Raw genomic sequence first — 16904 nt, 5'->3', positions numbered from 1 at the left:
TGGATGCATCCAGATACTTTTCAACACTTGTGGTTTACTGAATGGGTAAACATGTTGCCTTTATGAGCTCGCTATTCATACTTGCTTCTTAAAGAATAATTGAAATAGCCAGAGATCCAAAAGGCACATAGAGTGATAATAAGACTGCATTAATGTGGCGATCTACAAGGGACTTCCGATGCTACATACTGAACTCCTGGAAAGGAAAAAAGGCAGAGAAACCTCTCATAGTTGGATAATGAAAACTTGGACCAAGATACATTTTGAACTCAAGCCATATCAGCCACAGAAATAAATGACTGACAATTTGATATGGGTATTGCAAGAGGAAATTTTAAGGAAAAACTGTACTTCTGGACTATTTCTGGAGGCAAATTCCTGTACTGCTAAAACTATTCAATTTTATGCGGATTTTTCGCTAACTCAAGAGGCAAAATAATTACACCTAAAACTTAGTCTCTGGCACTGTTCCATAAATTATAACTGCATGTGATGCAGCAGGTGGTACTACTGCCTTAAAACACCAGTAACCTGGGTTCAGTCCCGACCTCTGGTGTTGTCAGTGAGTAGGTTATGTGTTCTCCTTGCGCTGCACCAGTTACCTCGAGGCACTCCATCTTCCTCCCAATAATAAATTGGTGGTGGGTTAATTGCCTACTGTAAATTACCATTAGTATAGGTAGGTGGTAGTAAAACTATGGGCAAGCGGGAGAGAAAGGATGCAGGGAAATGTGGAGGAGAGGAATTGCCACGACAGTGGCAAGCACTCGATGGGCTGAATGAGTTCAGATTCTGAAAATATATACAATATAATTTCTTGAGGTAGTAACATTAGGCATTGGTTAAATTATAATTTCCGATGTATTTACTTTCTTAACAATAAATATGATTGGATAACATTAACTGTTCAAAATGCTTCTTCCTCTTTTCAACAGAAGTACTTGGTTTCATTTGTCACTTGTTTGGAGCTCGAGCCCTCCACTGCTGTCATCCTCCTCAGAGTTCAACTCCAGTCCTGTCAATCCTCCAGGTTTGTGAATTTAACATTTAATCCCTTCTTTGGCTGCTTGCGGAAGACTCATTGTTCACTTTGACGTAGGGGAGATTACATGGTACTATTTGTGCTTCAAAGACTATGAACTAAAACAGATTAAGCATGATCACCTTGGTCCAAATACTTGTACTAAAATAGCAGACCATTAAACTGCTATATTCCAGACTCTTTCTTTAGATCTCCGTTTCAGTGACAATGGAAGGTTTTCATAAACACCTCGGGTTTTTAAAACCTGCATCCCTGAACCTTCTCCTATTCAAGATATCCCCCACTGCATTCCGACGTTCAGCCTGTTTCCCTTGAGAAGATTACCGAAATATCTATTTCAGAACAAAAATACAAACATCCTTCTTTAATTTTAACGTCAGTCAGCTACTTTCGAACTGCACAATACTATTGCATGAAAAATATTTGAGGATTTCAGATAAAGAAAGTAAAAAAACCACCCAGAATGAACTATATCTTTTAAAGAGTTATTGTAAATTCACCAAGGACATTCTAAAGTTTTTATTTGCAACCAATGATATATAATCACTGTTGGAGTATAAGGAAATATGGAGCCTGGGGCAAATCAGCTCTCAGACAGCAACAGGATACATTCCTTTTGGTGCTGCTTGCGGAAGACTCATTGTTGACTTTGACGTAGGGGAGATTACATGGTACTATTTGTGCTTCAAATAGTATCACATATTCTTTTATATAACGTCATGTGGACAAACAAGGCCTTAGTTCAACATATAATCTGAAGGACAATACCCCTTTCCCTCAGTATTGCACTTAAGAGCAAGCCGACACAACGGACGGCATATTGGCACAGCAGTAGAACTGCAGCCTTCCAGTGCCAGAGACTCAGGTTCCATCCTGACTATGGGTACTGTCTGTACGGAATTTGTATGTTCTCCCTATGACTGCATGGGTTTTCACTGGGTGCTCCTGTTTCCACCCATATTCCATAGACATGCAGGTTTGTAGGTTAATTGGCTTCTGTAAATTGTCTCTTGTGTGTAGGATAGAACTAGTGTATAAGTGATCGTGATCGCTATGAACTCGGTGAGCCAAAGGGCCAGTTTCCATGCAGTATCTTCAAACTAAACTATATCTAAACTAAACGTACATAATAGGCTTCAAACTTTGACTGTCTCACTGAGAGATGCGAGTGCCAAGTTGATTAGAAACTAGGGTGCTGGAAGCTAATTACTTCAGATGCTCTAATTGTTCAAGTAACATTTGAGATGCTGCTATTGTTTGTATTATCTTTGAGATGCTGGAACAGTTTTCATTCACTCTACAGGGCCTATGTGATAGCTGTAGAGAGGGTGCAGCGGAGATTCACCAGGATATTGCTTGGGACGAAGCAGTTCAGTTACAAGGAAAAAATGGAGAAGATAGGTCTCTTTTCTTGGTGCAGTGGTTAAGAGGAGACATCCAATACAATAATAATAGAACACATCCCTCTTATACAGATCACCTCTGCCCCAAAAGAGACACCAAAGGTCCAAAATCTGTATCCCTGACCTATCTTTTCAGCCATGTTCCCATCCTCATCTGCATTGGAGTAATATGGAGATTACTACCAGCCAGGGTAGTAATGCTTTTTAACCTTTTGCCTAATTCCCTATATTCACTTTGCAGGATCTCATCAATTTTTCCTACCCTTGCCATTTGTGCCAATGTGCAGAATTTCTGGGTGCTCTCCCTCCCTTGAAAATGTTCTGTAGCAGCTCAAAGACATCCTGGACCTTGGCACCAACGAAGCAGCACACCATTCTGGAGTCGATTGTGGCCATAGACTCTCCTATCTGTGACAATAACATATCATTGAACCTCCCCAACAGTATCAAAAAGGATATACTTTTTGAGGGGAATGGACACAGGGGATTTCTGCATTTTCTGCCTACTCCAATTCCCTTTCCTGGTGATCACCAATTAGACCTATCTGTGATGCTCTTATTCGCCCGGATTATCTCGAGATCGCCCATTTGCAGCTCCAGTTCCCTCACATGGTCAGTCAGGAGCTGTAGTCGGACACACTTCTCACAAGTGCAGTCCTCAGGAACACTTGAATTTCCCCAATCTCCCCCATCCTGAGATTCTGGCCACTCTGAATTTCTGAGGTTCCTACCTGCTTTAGGAAGATCATTATCATCCAGTGCCAAAGAAAAGCAAAGTAATGTGCCATAATGACGACTGCTCAGTGACCCTGACATCCACCATAATGAAGTGTTGGTCATAGTACACATTAACGACAGCACCCCAGACATACTTGATCCACTGCAGTTTTCCTACTGTCACAATAGTTCTACGGCAGATGCAATCTCCCCAGCCCTGTCATCTCTGGAACACCTAGATAACAAGGACACTTCTGCAAAAACTCCTATTATTGACCATAATCCCAACCAAACTCATCTCCAAACTTCTGGATTCACGTCAGGATCTTCCACAGGATCCTCAAATTTCTGACCCAAACACCAGTCAGCGAGGATAGGTGACAAAACATCCTCCATAATTCTCAACATTGGTGCCCTGCAAAGATCCTTTCTCAGCCCTTTACAAGATTCCCTATACATTCAAAGAGTATGTGGCAAAATCACACTCCATTTACAAATTTGCAGATGACACCACTGATATCACTGTCATGGGACAGGTCACGAACAATGACAAGATGGTGTACAGGAAGGAAATAAATGGAGTAACATGGAGTCAGGATAATAACCTCTCCCTCAATATCACCAAGATAAAGGAGCTAATTATTGACTTCATGAAGCAAAATGATGCCCCAATCAGCATCAATGGTGCCAGAGTGGAAATTTCAAATCCTAGAAGGCATTTAAAGCTCATTATATAATATATAATCAAAAGGGAGGAAAGCAATTTCACTTACCTCAGTTAAATTGTTGGATCTTTTCCAGTGTTGGTCAAGTGTTACATTACACAGTGGCCTTGTGCTCTGCAGTAAAGTCTTCATTGAAAGCTGCTGTTGGCCAGTGAGAATCTAGACAAACAGAAAATAACAATCTTCAGATTTTCTGGAAAGTGCATGAGAGGTCACTTTAAGTGAGATCACCTATTCATTAACATACTGAGACAGGGGAAGAGAAAGGGGAACAACTAAATTTAATGTCCTATGCTGGTTCCCATTTTCTCTTCCACTGTCTAGGGAAAGAGCCTCAGGTGATGGGAGAGGAAAAATATGCTTCGGTTGCAGCAACGTGGTCATCACAATTACCTGGTGGCAGAGGGATGCGTGGGACCATGACACATTTGAGGTCTGGTGGTTGTTGGGATGGGGAGTCACATTAAGGAGCAGTAAAGATTTAAAAAGGGACTTGCCTGTAAGTAGCACCAAGTGGCAGGTTACACAACCTCAGAACTGGTTAGGTGGTTCCTCTTTTAGTAATGCTGAAGTAAGGCAGACCTCATGTGCTTTGAGAAGGCCTACTTCTGTATAACTGTTCTGCACTGATCATGAGCTAGGAATAAATTTAAACAGCAAACTTCACACTATTTAAAGTTTGACAGTAAAATGCTCATTGCACTCTATATAAGACTCTGCATATGTTCAGTCGTCACTATGCTACTGCGTCACACACATGCAGGACTCAAAACCAATGCAACATTGTGAGCAATCCATAGAATATGAAAAACCAGATGGTGTTCAGATTTTTGATGAACTTACCTTGTTGCCCTATGCAAAAAGATTCCTTGGCAATTTTGTTTAGTGCCTCTGTGGCTTTATCTACAAATTCAACAGAAAGCATACTCACAGAGTGACAGTAATAAAGCAACTGATGAATTGGTATTAAAAAGTTTAGTATCAACACTCCTGACATTTTCCAAGTGACCCCTCCTTTAATTGCAATACCTGGGTTCAATCCTGACTATGGGTGCTGTCGGTATGGAGTTTGTACTTTCTCCCCGTGACCTGCGTGGGTTTTCTCAGGGAGATCCAGTTTCTTCCTACACTCCAAAAACATACAGGTCTGTAAGTTAAATGGCCTGGTAAAATGGTAAATTGTCCCTAGTGTGCGTAGGATACTGTTGCTCTGCGAGAAATTCCCGCCAGGAATCACGGGTCGATGCGGACTTAGTGGGCTGAAGGGCCTGTTTTCCCGCTGTATTTCTAAACTAAACTAAAATTAAGAAAACTTATCAGACTAGTTGGTTCTGTCACTTAGGAAATTCAAGCAAACCGCTAAACAACTTGGCGATGGATGGAGTTGAGAGAGGAGGTATAGGGACAGGTGTTGGGACAGGCTGTCCCTAAACCTCCTCCCTCAACTCCATCCAGGGACCCCAACAGTCTTTTCAAATGAAGCAGAGGTTCACTTGCGCTCCTCCAACCTGATCTACTGCATCCGTTGTTCTCGGTGTGGACGCCTATATAACGGTGAGGCCAAGCGGAGACTGGGCAATCGTTTCGCTGAACACCTACGTTCAGTCCGCCTTGGCCTACATGATCTGCCGATTGCCAAACATTTTAACTCCCCTTCCCATTCCGACCTTTCTGTCCTGGCCTTTCCCATTCCGACCTTTCTGTTCTGGGCTTTCTTTACTGCCAAAGTGAGGCCACATGCAAATTGGAGGAACAGCACCACATATTTCGCTTGGATGAGTTTTGATTTCTCTCATTTCAATGAAGATCTGCATTCCTTCTCTCCACCCCTTCCCCACTTGTCATCCTGCCAGTTCCATTGTTCGAATCCATATATCCCTTTGTTATCACCTCTTCCACAGCCAACAATGAACCATTGGGGGGCTTCACCTTTCCTTGGTCATCAGTGCCGGCTCTGATTCGTTCTGACCCTTTTCATACCTCTAATTTCCTTCTCCCCTGATTCTCAGTCTGAAGGGTTTGATCCAAAAATTCACCTATTCCTTTTCTCCAGAGATACTGCCTCACCCTGAGTTACTCCAGCATTTTATGTCTATCTTCACCATTCATTCAGTATGATCACCTCCAGTCTCATTCCCTCTTTTGTGCCAATTACCCACAGCCCTCGCTTTAAAATAATTTTCACAGTCTCTTTCAATACCCCAATGATCAAGCCTGCACAACCCGTTGCAGTAGAGAATTCCGGAGATTCACAACCCTCTGTGAGACGTTCCCATGCGATTGAGTTTTAAAAATGATTGTACTTAATCTCGCAACTATGTCCTTCTTCATGAAAATTAGATTCAAATCAAGTGGACGAAACTCAACGACTACCCCCATCAAGCCACCAATAGATTTTCTAAGATTTCAACACGATCACCTCTCCTAGACTTCAAAGAAAATAGATCTGAGGATCAAACAGTGGAACTGGCAGGATAACTAGAGTACTGAAGGGGTGGAGAGAGAGGGAATGCAGGTCTTCATTGAAATGAGAGAAATCAATACTCAACCGCTGGGTTGTAAGCTGCCCAAGCGAAATATGTGGTGCTGTTCCTCCAATTTGCGTGTGGCCTCACTCTGACATGATAGAATGTAGACTGGTGGGAGAACCGGGAGAACCACCAGTCATACAGTCCCACCCAGTCCCCTGACCTCAGACTGAAGAAGGGTCTCGACCCAAAACGTCACCCATTCCTTCTCTCCAGAGATGCTGCCTGTCCCACTGAGTTTTGTGTCTACCTTCGATTTAAATCAGCATCTGCAGTTCTTTCCTACACATTAGCCGAGTGAATCTCTTTTAGACTGATTCCAATGCCAACAAATACTTTCTTAAATAGGGGGAGGGGCCAAATGATGTCCAGTATCTGTGTTGTTTTTCAGTAAGCGATATGATAAGGCAATAGGCAAAATCTTAAAAGGAGTGAAAAACTCATCAACGGTGTCAGTGAAAACTATTACAGGTTAAATCCACTGAAAACAAATAACTCTTTCAGTCGCCTATTAAGTAGACTCATTCCAATACCTCTTTCTGCAGAGGCACTCTGGGTTTGGAGGAGCCACTTCTCATCCTGTTGTCCATTGTAGCTTGATCTTTGTATCGCAGGATCTGATGATGATAATTAGACCAGGGTCTACTGTAAAGAAACAAAAACACAAAGGGTTACTGAAGGGAGGACAGTAGCATGGAACAGACACAAAAAAAATCATAGAAGATTATTGTTTTCTTTTGATTTTATTTTTAAGCTGTAAGAGAAACCAAATGCATATTATCTTACTGGGGCACAAGAAGTTGCAGATGCTTAATGTTTGAGCAAAAAACAAAGTGCTGGAGGAACTCAATGGATCAGATGCCCCAACACTGTTTTTTGCTCTGGTCTGACTGCTTTGGACTGTGTGTGTCAGCAGCATTTTCCACTGTGTTTGATGAAAACTGCAGTTTTAAAAATATATACATTTGGGGGTAGGTATAAGAATTAATATGTGGCATTCAGGTGGCATTGAAATTTTGAAACTATAATTAATTTAAGTCAGTCTTTATGGACAGACCTGACATATCTCTAACAAAGACTTAAGCCAAGGAGGCAGAAGGAGGTGTATAGAAAATGAAATACTACCCCAAATATGCTTCATTCTTATTTCCGATGAGTTTAAAAGATAAATATTTGAAGAAATTACCATGTAAGCACGAGCAACATGAACTATGTAAGAGCAGGGAATGTGGTCCTTCCTCCTCTGCAGGCAACTCCTTCATCAACTGGGAATGTTTGAAATTGAGAAACCTCACATAATCTCAACTCAGATCACAGATGTAAAAACAAAGGAGGCACCTAATACCATAAAATTCTATGGAAATCTGGAGACTACTTTTATCAGTCATCTCATCACTGAATAATTATGCAACAAAAAAACCCTACGTTAAATTAATAATGTGTTATTTTTGAGAGCTTGATGCTATACTATCACAGAAAGTGATTATGAATTAGGATGAAGGTTATAGGCAGGACCTATTCTCAAACATAAGAACCTTCCCAAAGAAAACCACCAAAGTCTAAACTATTTTATATTCACCCTTGACAACTACATGTCCAAGAACAAAGGAACAATAAAATAGCATCTGCTTCATTTTCTATCACCCCAATACATGATACAATGATATTGGAGGTGCTGACGATTGCACAACAGAACAGGGGTTAAAGAAGTGGGAAGTATGGATGGATACTTGGTCGTCAACATTGAGGTGATGGGCTGAAGAATCTGATTGTGTTCTGAATGACTCTGTGATAAGAGGCCATGATTACAGGAGCACATGGATCTTTGAAAGGTGCAGAGGTACAGGGGAGTGAGATGTAAGTATTAGACAGACACAAAGCCAGAGGTATTACATTTTTTAAATTGAATAGTTGACAAATCAGGAAACAATAACAAAACTAGTGAGTGCTATGATGATGTGGGAGGAGGAGGGGGGGTGAATGGAACTTGCTGTGTTAGGATCCATTTAGGAATGTGGCCACTCTAGCAGTGGCTATGTTTTAGATGACAGGAAGTGTTCAATACGGATACAATTTAATTCATGCATTTTATGAAGTTTTTTGTATTTGTAAAACATAACAGTTTTTCATCACTGCGGACTATGACAAATCTATACCCTATCTGTCATAATAACTGGAAAAACCCTGCAGCCTTCATCAAAGAGCAGGGCAGTCGACCCATATAAGGGGTCTGAAGAAGGGTCTCGAACGGAGATGCCGCCTGCACATGTTCTCCAGAGATCCTGCCTGACTCGCTGAGTTGCTCTAGCACTCTATGTCCTTTTGGGCAGTTTGACCCGATGTCCTGGTTATTATTACTCAAGCAACACTTCAGCTGTTATTTTATTATTTGTAGGATCATTTGGGCAAAATGTTGACTCATTTCCACTGTTATAGCCTCCCTACTCTTCATACCTCACAGTGTTTCACTGCAGACTTAGATAGCTTATCCACATCTCTTAGATTGCTTAGCAACTGCTAAGATACTTGCCCAGTTCTGATGAAAGGTCCATAAATTCAAGTATTACTTTAGTGTATCCCTCTACAGATGCTCCCTGACCTCCTGAATATTTCTACCATTCTCCATTTTTTCTTTCCGATATCCAAGAACAGTACTTTATTTAAGAGGGATAATTTCCTGTTTGGAATAATTCCCTTCAATAAACTTTGCCAATGATAGATCCACAAAAGGCTATTTCTATTCCCGTCCAGGATACTAAGAAAATAGATAGAAAATGCATTTATTAATCTTGTCGCAGCCTTTACTGCCTATGTTTCAGCCGACATCAATGCTTGGAACTATAATCCAAATTTTATACTTAATTTGTCCTTATTAAATCTTATATAAACATTGTGTAAGTGTAGTTTCCCATTCATTTTAAATATACATGGGGACAGTGGTAATTTCATGTCAAACTGACTGCCTCGATCTTTCACATAATCAGTTCAATTTTTGTTTCCTCATAAAACTCTTGTAAAAGCTTAGATATCACACTGATGGATTTTGCCTCCTTCACAGATCATACAGCGAAAGTCTAAATCTTCAAATCTCACCAAAGTTTGAACAGATAAATTCAGGGATGGACTTCCAGGAATGAGTGGTGTATGCAATTGCTATTCAGGGGCCCCATCATCAAATAGGACCACATCCATTCAACAACCATTCTGCTTTTACTATCCAAGGAAAATCGAGCTGTAGAAAGCTGGACAATCAACTATACTTACATTTTATTTGCTATTATGATCTAGTGGCAATGAACAATACCAAATAGCAAAACTTCGTAGCACTGAAATGATGACCACTAAAAAGATGCAAGTATTTTACGATATTAAAGCAGGCCACCAACTGTGGCTTCCACTTTACAAAGCAGTACCGAGGGTATTTTGCATTGTCAGAGGTGCCAGCTTTTTGATGAACCATTAAAACAAGAACCTATCAGCCATGATAACTTTAAAGTGCCTGCGGCCTCAATTAAAGAAAAACAAGGTAGTTCAACCTAATGCCTTTGTTATTATCATTCAAGCAACACTTCAGTGGATAGCTGTCCATTATCATTTTACTATTTTGTACAAAATGTTGCCTTCTTTCCTGTCATAACATATCGAAAGTAAAATGGCTCCAAATAAATGCTTCTTACAGAACAGCACGGGAAAGTTGATGACTGAATAGAATGTATCACAACTACCTACCTAACATTGCAAAATTCAACACAGTTACGCCATAAAAGTGTTCCAACACCGCAAGCATAACATGAAATCATAAGCACTTTCTCAGAAAAAAAGATTATGACTGGGAAATGATGGTTTAATATTGCAAGTACACTGCAAAGGGCAAGATGCTTATATACATTACAAAAATTGATTAAAAGCTAGCAGGATTATGGTGTTTAGGAAATAATTTAATTCTGATAAAAATAAATCTCCAGTTGATGACCGTCTTTGCAAATATCTGTAATCTCTACCCGACTAGGACTGTGTGTGGTTCAGTTCCCCAGAGTGCTTTGTTCAAGGGTAATGAAGATGGACAATGAACACTGAAGGAATAAAAAACTTCTTGTGAACACACACATGCTGCTCACGTTACTTTCAAATTATCCTTGTAAATATTTAAAGTGAACTGTGCAGGTATTTTACAATCAAGCTCAAACAGTATAATGGGAAATCTAAACAAAGTTTTTAACACAATACTAACAACATGACACACGGCAATTAGGACTCGGCAGAAACAAGGAACTGCAGGTGTTGATTTACAACAACAAAAAATGCTGGAGTAACTCAGCAAATCAGGCAGCATCTCCAGAAAACATGGGGGGGGGGGGGCAGGATAATTTCAAATCCATTTCCTATACTGGTGTATGCCATGAATCACAAGCTTCTATTGAAATATCGTTTGCAATAATTCCCTTCCATAAACTTTGCCAATGATTGATCCACAAAAGAGTGGATCATTCTGTGTCTACCTTTGATTTAAACCAGCATCTGCATTTCTTACACAATAATTCTATTAAAGAGTCGAGTTTTTTTATTGTCATATGTCCCAGATAGAACAATGAAATTCTCACTAACAATGTAACACACGGCAATTAGGGATCCCACTCAGTATATTATTTAAATAGAAAGGAAAGGAATTATTGTGCAAGAAATGCAGATGCTGGTTTAAATCGAAGGTAGACACAGAATGCTGGAGTAACTCAGCGGGACAGGCAGCATCTCTGGAGAGAAGGAATGGGTGACGTTTCTGGTCAGGACCCTTCTTCAGACCTTATTAAAGGCATTATTGTGATTGTAGCTGCTTATATTCTCATGTTTCAACTGACTCAAATGCTTTAAATATGATTCTATGTGTGAGATGCAGGACGACAATTTAAAATAATACCAAGAGATAAAATGAAAGCATGGAGAAGATAAAACTTACTCAGTAAACACAATCCATTTAAGCAAGAGAATATTGTCGGTACTGAGTTTGTACATTCTCCCTGTGACCGTGTCGGTTTTGTTCGGGTGCTCCAGTTTCCTCGCACATTCCAAAGACATACAGGTTTGTACATTAATTGGCTTCTGTCAATTGTCTCTAGTGTGCAGGATCGAACTAGCGTATGGGTGATTGCTGGTAGGCACTGACTCGGTGAGCTGAAATATTTGTTTCCACGCTGTAACTTTAGTTTACCTTAGTTTAGAGATTCAGCGAGGAAACAGGCACCTCGGCCCATCGAGTCCGCACCGACCAGCGATCCCCGTACATTAACACAACCCTACACACACTAGGGACAATTTTACATTTAGACCAAGCCAATTAAACTACAAACCTATACGCGTTTGGAGTGTGGGAGGAAACCAAAGATCTCAGAGAAAACCCACGCAGGTCATGGGAAGAATGTATAAACTCCTTACAGACAAGCACCCGTAGTCAGGATCAAACCCAGGTCTCTGGCGTTGTAAGGCAGCAGCTCTACCGCTATGCCACCGTGCCGCCCTCCATCTCTAAAACTAAAAATTATAACTTATGGGCGGAACGGCGGCACCGCTGGAGTGTTGCTGACTTACAGCACCAGAATCTCAGGTTCGACCCGAACTACAGGTGCTGTCTCTACGGAGTTTGTACGTTCTCCCTGTGACAGCGTGGGTTTTCCCCGGTTTTATTGTAACATGTACAGTGTCAGGTCCCTGTACACCATGATTTGGAAATAATTGGCCTTCATGCTCTGGTGGGTTATTTCTCAGGCCTTGAAAAATCATTCCTGTGAAATTGCCAAAAATTGATACACATAAAATATATGATCCAGGAGGCAATTTTTCCCATCGTTTCCATTCCAATTGAAAATGTCTCTTCTTCCCCCCCCAGACTAAGACTGCAATGCTGAAGGTCATGTCTCTTCAGGATCATTTTAAAGCACCACTTAAATAGATTTAATGTTGGTTCCTCTGCTACACTTTCAGGCTGTGAGTCTCAGCCTCTGAATATTTCTTCATTGCCCCTCTCATTCTTCTCGAATTCCAGTTTGATCCTCTGCTGAGGAAAATAGGTTCTTCCTATTGACTCAGTCTATATCCCTCGTAATTATAATGGTCAGGTCTCCCCTCAGCCTTTTCCATTCTGAACAACCCAAACTTACACAATCTTTCCTCTTGGATACAACATCCAGTACTGCCAACATCTTTATAAAATTCCTCTGCACATTCTCCAGTGCAATCATTTTTCTTATAATGTTACATCAGAATAGTTCAAGCTCTGGCCAGACTGTATACAGTTTTAGCATGACTGCTCTGGTCTTGTATACTATTGCTCAGCTAATATCAGCTAAGTGCAATATTCCATAAGTCTTTTCAACCACCTTATTGACCTGAATATGCTTCACTCTATTTTTGTCATGCTTGTGGCTGCTTCTGAACCACTCTTTTTCTACTAATCTTTGTTTTCTTTATCTCTTGTACATTTCCATCCCTCTGCCTTCTCCCTGTTCTTTTTTGTGTCATACCCAGTTTCAATTAATTGAACTCTGTATTCTTCTACCTCACTGTCTTTCTTATTCTCTTTCCCTCTTCAGAACACACACGTCACCACCGTACTCTCTATGTCTAGTTCTTCATGTTTTCTCCCCTTCATCCCACTCCTGCCTCACTCTCTTTGGAATATTTTCTTTCTCTGCCATTCTAATCGCCTCACCAATTTGATTCTTTGTCTACCCTCTCTCTTTCCTCTGTCCCACAACTTTGACACACTGTCTCCATCTCTCCATTCCCAAATTTTCAAAAATGTTCATTTTGTATTGCTACTCGCCTGGCTCAGATGATCCTTTACTCGCTATCTACGTGACTATCTCTCTCTCTCCTTCACCCTCTGCCCGTCTTTCTGATTCTCTCTCCAATTCTTCTCCAAGATTGCATCTCTCTTGCTCAGTTTTCCTTCACTATCTGCCTGTCTGTGGTGTGGGAAACCACCTCCTCAATGCACTAGTACCATCCCCACCTGGAACTGGGCCAGAATTCCACAAATTGTTAGAAATCAACGGATTTGGACCAATATTCTTTGGTTTATGAGAATGAAAGCAGATCTTATTGAAACATACAAGATCCTATAAAGGACATAGCAGGATAGGTGTTGAAACGTTTCTCCTAATCACCAAATTTTAAACGAGTATATATTTGCAAGATAAGAGTTGTATGATAATGCCTTCTTACAGAGGGTTGTGAATCTCGCGAATTATCCACCTCAGAGGATTATGGTGATTAGATCATCAAAGAGGACACAATTATTTTTAAATATTGGAGAATTGAGGGCTATGGGGAACTAACATGGGGTAGATCAGCCATAATCATAGCAGACTGCCGGCAGGTCTGAAGGCTCCCACTTACTTGTGCTCTTGAAAGGAAAGTTGGAGATAGACTAGTAGCTTGAAAGGAAGAAAGGTGAGTTTTTTTAAAGAGGGTTAATAGTATATTAATGAAGAAGGGACAATGTCTGAACAAAGTTAATAGGTAATAATACCAGCTCCAGGAGAGTCAGAATGGTGGGTTGGGTGGTTTCTGGGTGCACTCCTTCTCTCCCGAGATGCTGCCTGACCTGCTGAGTTACTCCAGCATTTTGTGAATGAATCGATTTGTACCAGCATCTGCGGTTATTTTTTTATACGACATGATGTTAAGACAGCAGCCTCGCCCTCGATGTCAGCAAGACAAAGGCGCTAGTTATTGATTTCAGGAAGCCGGGTGGAGTACATGCCCCAATCAGCATCAATAGTGCCAAAGAGGAGATGGTCAAGAATTTTAAGTTCTAAGGCGTAAACATCACCATCAATTTGTCCTGGACCAACCATGTTGAATCCATGGACAAGAAAATGCACCAATGCCTCCACTTCCTCATTTGTCTAAGGAAGTTCTGCATGTCTCCAACAACTCCTACCAACTTCTGCAAATACGCCTGTACATAGCATCCTATCCGAAGCATCATAGCTTATTTTGGCAACAAGACCACAAGAAATTGCAGAGTTGTGGATAGAGCCCACTCCGTCATACAGACCTGCCTCTCCACAATCGACACTTCACATGGTGTTGAGAAAGCTGACAATATAATCAAGGACCTTGATTATTTACAATATACATGAATGGGGTACTGATTGAGAATAACAGGTATAACAGAGCTTTATTTGTCGTTCGGTACCGAAATACCGAACGAAACTACATAGCAGTCATAGAAAAAAAAAAAAGAACACAAGACACATAACCCCAACACAAACGTCCATCACAGTGACTCCAAACACCCCCTCACTGTGATGGAGGCAACAAAACTTCCCCTCTCTTCCCCACGCCCACGGACAGACAGCTCGTCCCCGACCGACCCGCACAGTCCCCGCACCGGGCGCTGAAACGTCTCGCGGCCGAACCGGGCGATGAAAGGCCCGCGACCAAGCCTTGCGCAGCTAAGTCCCGCAGCCGAGCCGCACCAGCGGTGAAAAGTCCCGCAGCCGAGCCGCACCGGGCGGTGTTAAGTCCCGCAGCCGAGTTGCACCGGGCAGTGTTAAGTCCCGCAGCCGAGCCGCACCAGCGGTGAAAAGTCCCGCAGCCGAGCTGCACCGGGCGATGTAAAGTCCCGCAGCCGAGTTGCACCGGGCGGTGTTAAGCCCCGCAGCCGAGCTGCACCGGGCGATGTAAGTCCAGCGGCCAAGCCGCACCGGGATGTAAAGTCCAGAGGCCGAGCCGCACCGGGGGATGTTAGGCCCCGCAGCCGAGCCGCACCCCGCGCCGTGAGGAAGAGAAAAGTTCCCCACACCCACACCCACCCCCCACACACCACCACCCCCTCCCACACATACACAACCAAAAAAATATATATAAAAATCATCCCAACACCGACACTCAACAAAAAAAAGACGGACAGACTGCTCCTCAGCCATGATCACATTGAATGGTGGTGCTGGCTCGAAGGGCCAAATGGCCTACTCCTGCACCTATTGTCTATTATCTATTGACCTTTTTCCATCACGATCATTCCCTCTTCTCCCCTCTCTCATCAATTAAACCAATACTAATACCAATACCTAGCAACTCTAGCACTTCCCAAATTAAACACCTCAGATGTTTGCCAACACAATCCCCCTCCGCAATCAACGTCTCTGCCCCAGCCCTGCTCCAGAACCCATGATTCTCGACTCTCAGGCCTGCAATCCCCTCCCAGATCCCTTCATGACCCCCCTCCTCAAGGCTCCACTCTCTGATCCCCTTGTCCAAGTCCCTGCTTTCCTCTCGGGTCCTTCCATAATCATCTCCCCTCAAAAGCCCACACTCTTTCCTGATCCCCTTCCCGAAGAGCCCCATTCTCCTCCCAGGTACTTCAGCGATTCCCTTCCTCCAGGCCCCTCACTCCCCTCCCTGATCCTCTTCACTCCCACCCTCCGCAACCAGGCCATTGGTACCCTCCCTAACAGGCCCCTGATCCACTCTCCCACCACCCCAGGACCCTGATCCCCTATCCCTCAATGTTCATCTCCCTCATCAGGGCACTGATCCCCTTCCCCAAGCCCTAAGGCTTAGGGCTCCATTCTTCTCCCAGGTACTTCCTTGATTCCCTTCCCCCAAGCTACGAACCCTCCCTGATTCCCACCCACCCCCCAACCGTCCCTCGATCCCCTCTCGTCACCACCAAGCCCCTGATCCCCTTCCCCCCACTAGGCCTCTAGTCCCCTTCATCCACCCTCAGGACCCCCCCCCCCCCCCCGGCCCCGGCCCTTACCTCCTCGTCTCTAAACGCCTTCTCCCTTTACCCTCCCAAGCCGTTGATCCCTTCTCCCCCAACTTCTTAACCCCCCTCAAGCCCCCGATCCCCCCCCCCCCCCAAGTTCCTAATCCTTTCTCCCCCCCACCCCCTCAAGCCCCTAATGGCCGTCACTTCCCCAGGCCTCTGATCCAATCCCTCTCTCCCAGGCCCCCGTCCTTCCCGGATCCCCTTCCCGCAGGCCTCGATTCTCCTCCGGGGTCCCTCCCCGGCTCCTTTCCGCCAGGCCTCCCCTGCGCTCACCGTCCGGGTCCGGAGCCGCCTCATGCTGGCGTTGGGTGGAAACAGGCCCCGACTCCCGAGCGGCGGGGACTGCGACGACGGACGCGGCATTGAGCGCAGAGCGGCGCCGGCCGCCGCAGTGACGTGGCGCTGCCAGAGGGGGCGCAGAACGGCGCCGGCCGCCGCAGTGACGCGGCGCTGCCAGAGGGGGCGCAGAGCGGCGCGAGCCGCCGCAGTGACGCGGCGCTGCCAGAGGGGGCGCAGAGCGGCGCCGGCCGCCGCAGTGACGCGGCGCTGCCAGAGGGGGCGCAGAGCGGCGCGAGCCGCCGCAGTGACGCGGCGCTGCCAGAGGGGGCGCAGAGCAAAACTCACAGATGCCAATGAGGGACGGCTGGGATTGGCATCAGAGTTCAAGGGGAAATCTGATTGAAGTTTATAAGATTACTAGTCCAAGTGGAC

General features: G+C 43.7%; 1 protein-coding gene across 4 annotated transcripts in view; it reads right to left on the bottom strand.

Moving 5' to 3' along the window:
• Window positions 1–16605, bottom strand: part of akap11 (A kinase (PRKA) anchor protein 11) — a 61851-nt gene extending 45246 nt beyond the window's left edge. For 3 of the 4 annotated variants that reach the window (XM_078409367.1, XM_078409371.1, XM_078409369.1), the window contains exons 1-3: window positions 16467–16605; window positions 6949–7060; window positions 3936–4046 (exon numbers count right to left, since the gene is read on the bottom strand). In XM_078409367.1, the coding sequence (XP_078265493.1) occupies window positions 3936–4046; window positions 6949–7005 (168 nt within the window). In that variant the 5' untranslated portion in view covers window positions 7006–7060; window positions 16467–16605. Of the gene's footprint in view, window positions 1–3935; window positions 4047–4730; window positions 4791–6948; window positions 7062–16466 lie in introns of those variants that run through there. The other variant, XM_078409370.1, reaches the window with a different exon arrangement.
• Window positions 16606–16904: the final 299 nt, after the last annotated feature.

Source organism: Rhinoraja longicauda, chromosome 12 (assembly GCF_053455715.1).
Source record: "Rhinoraja longicauda isolate Sanriku21f chromosome 12, sRhiLon1.1, whole genome shotgun sequence".
NCBI classification, from domain to species: Eukaryota; Metazoa; Chordata; class Chondrichthyes; order Rajiformes; family Arhynchobatidae; genus Rhinoraja; species Rhinoraja longicauda.
This window is presented reverse-complemented; position numbering and strand designations above follow the sequence as displayed.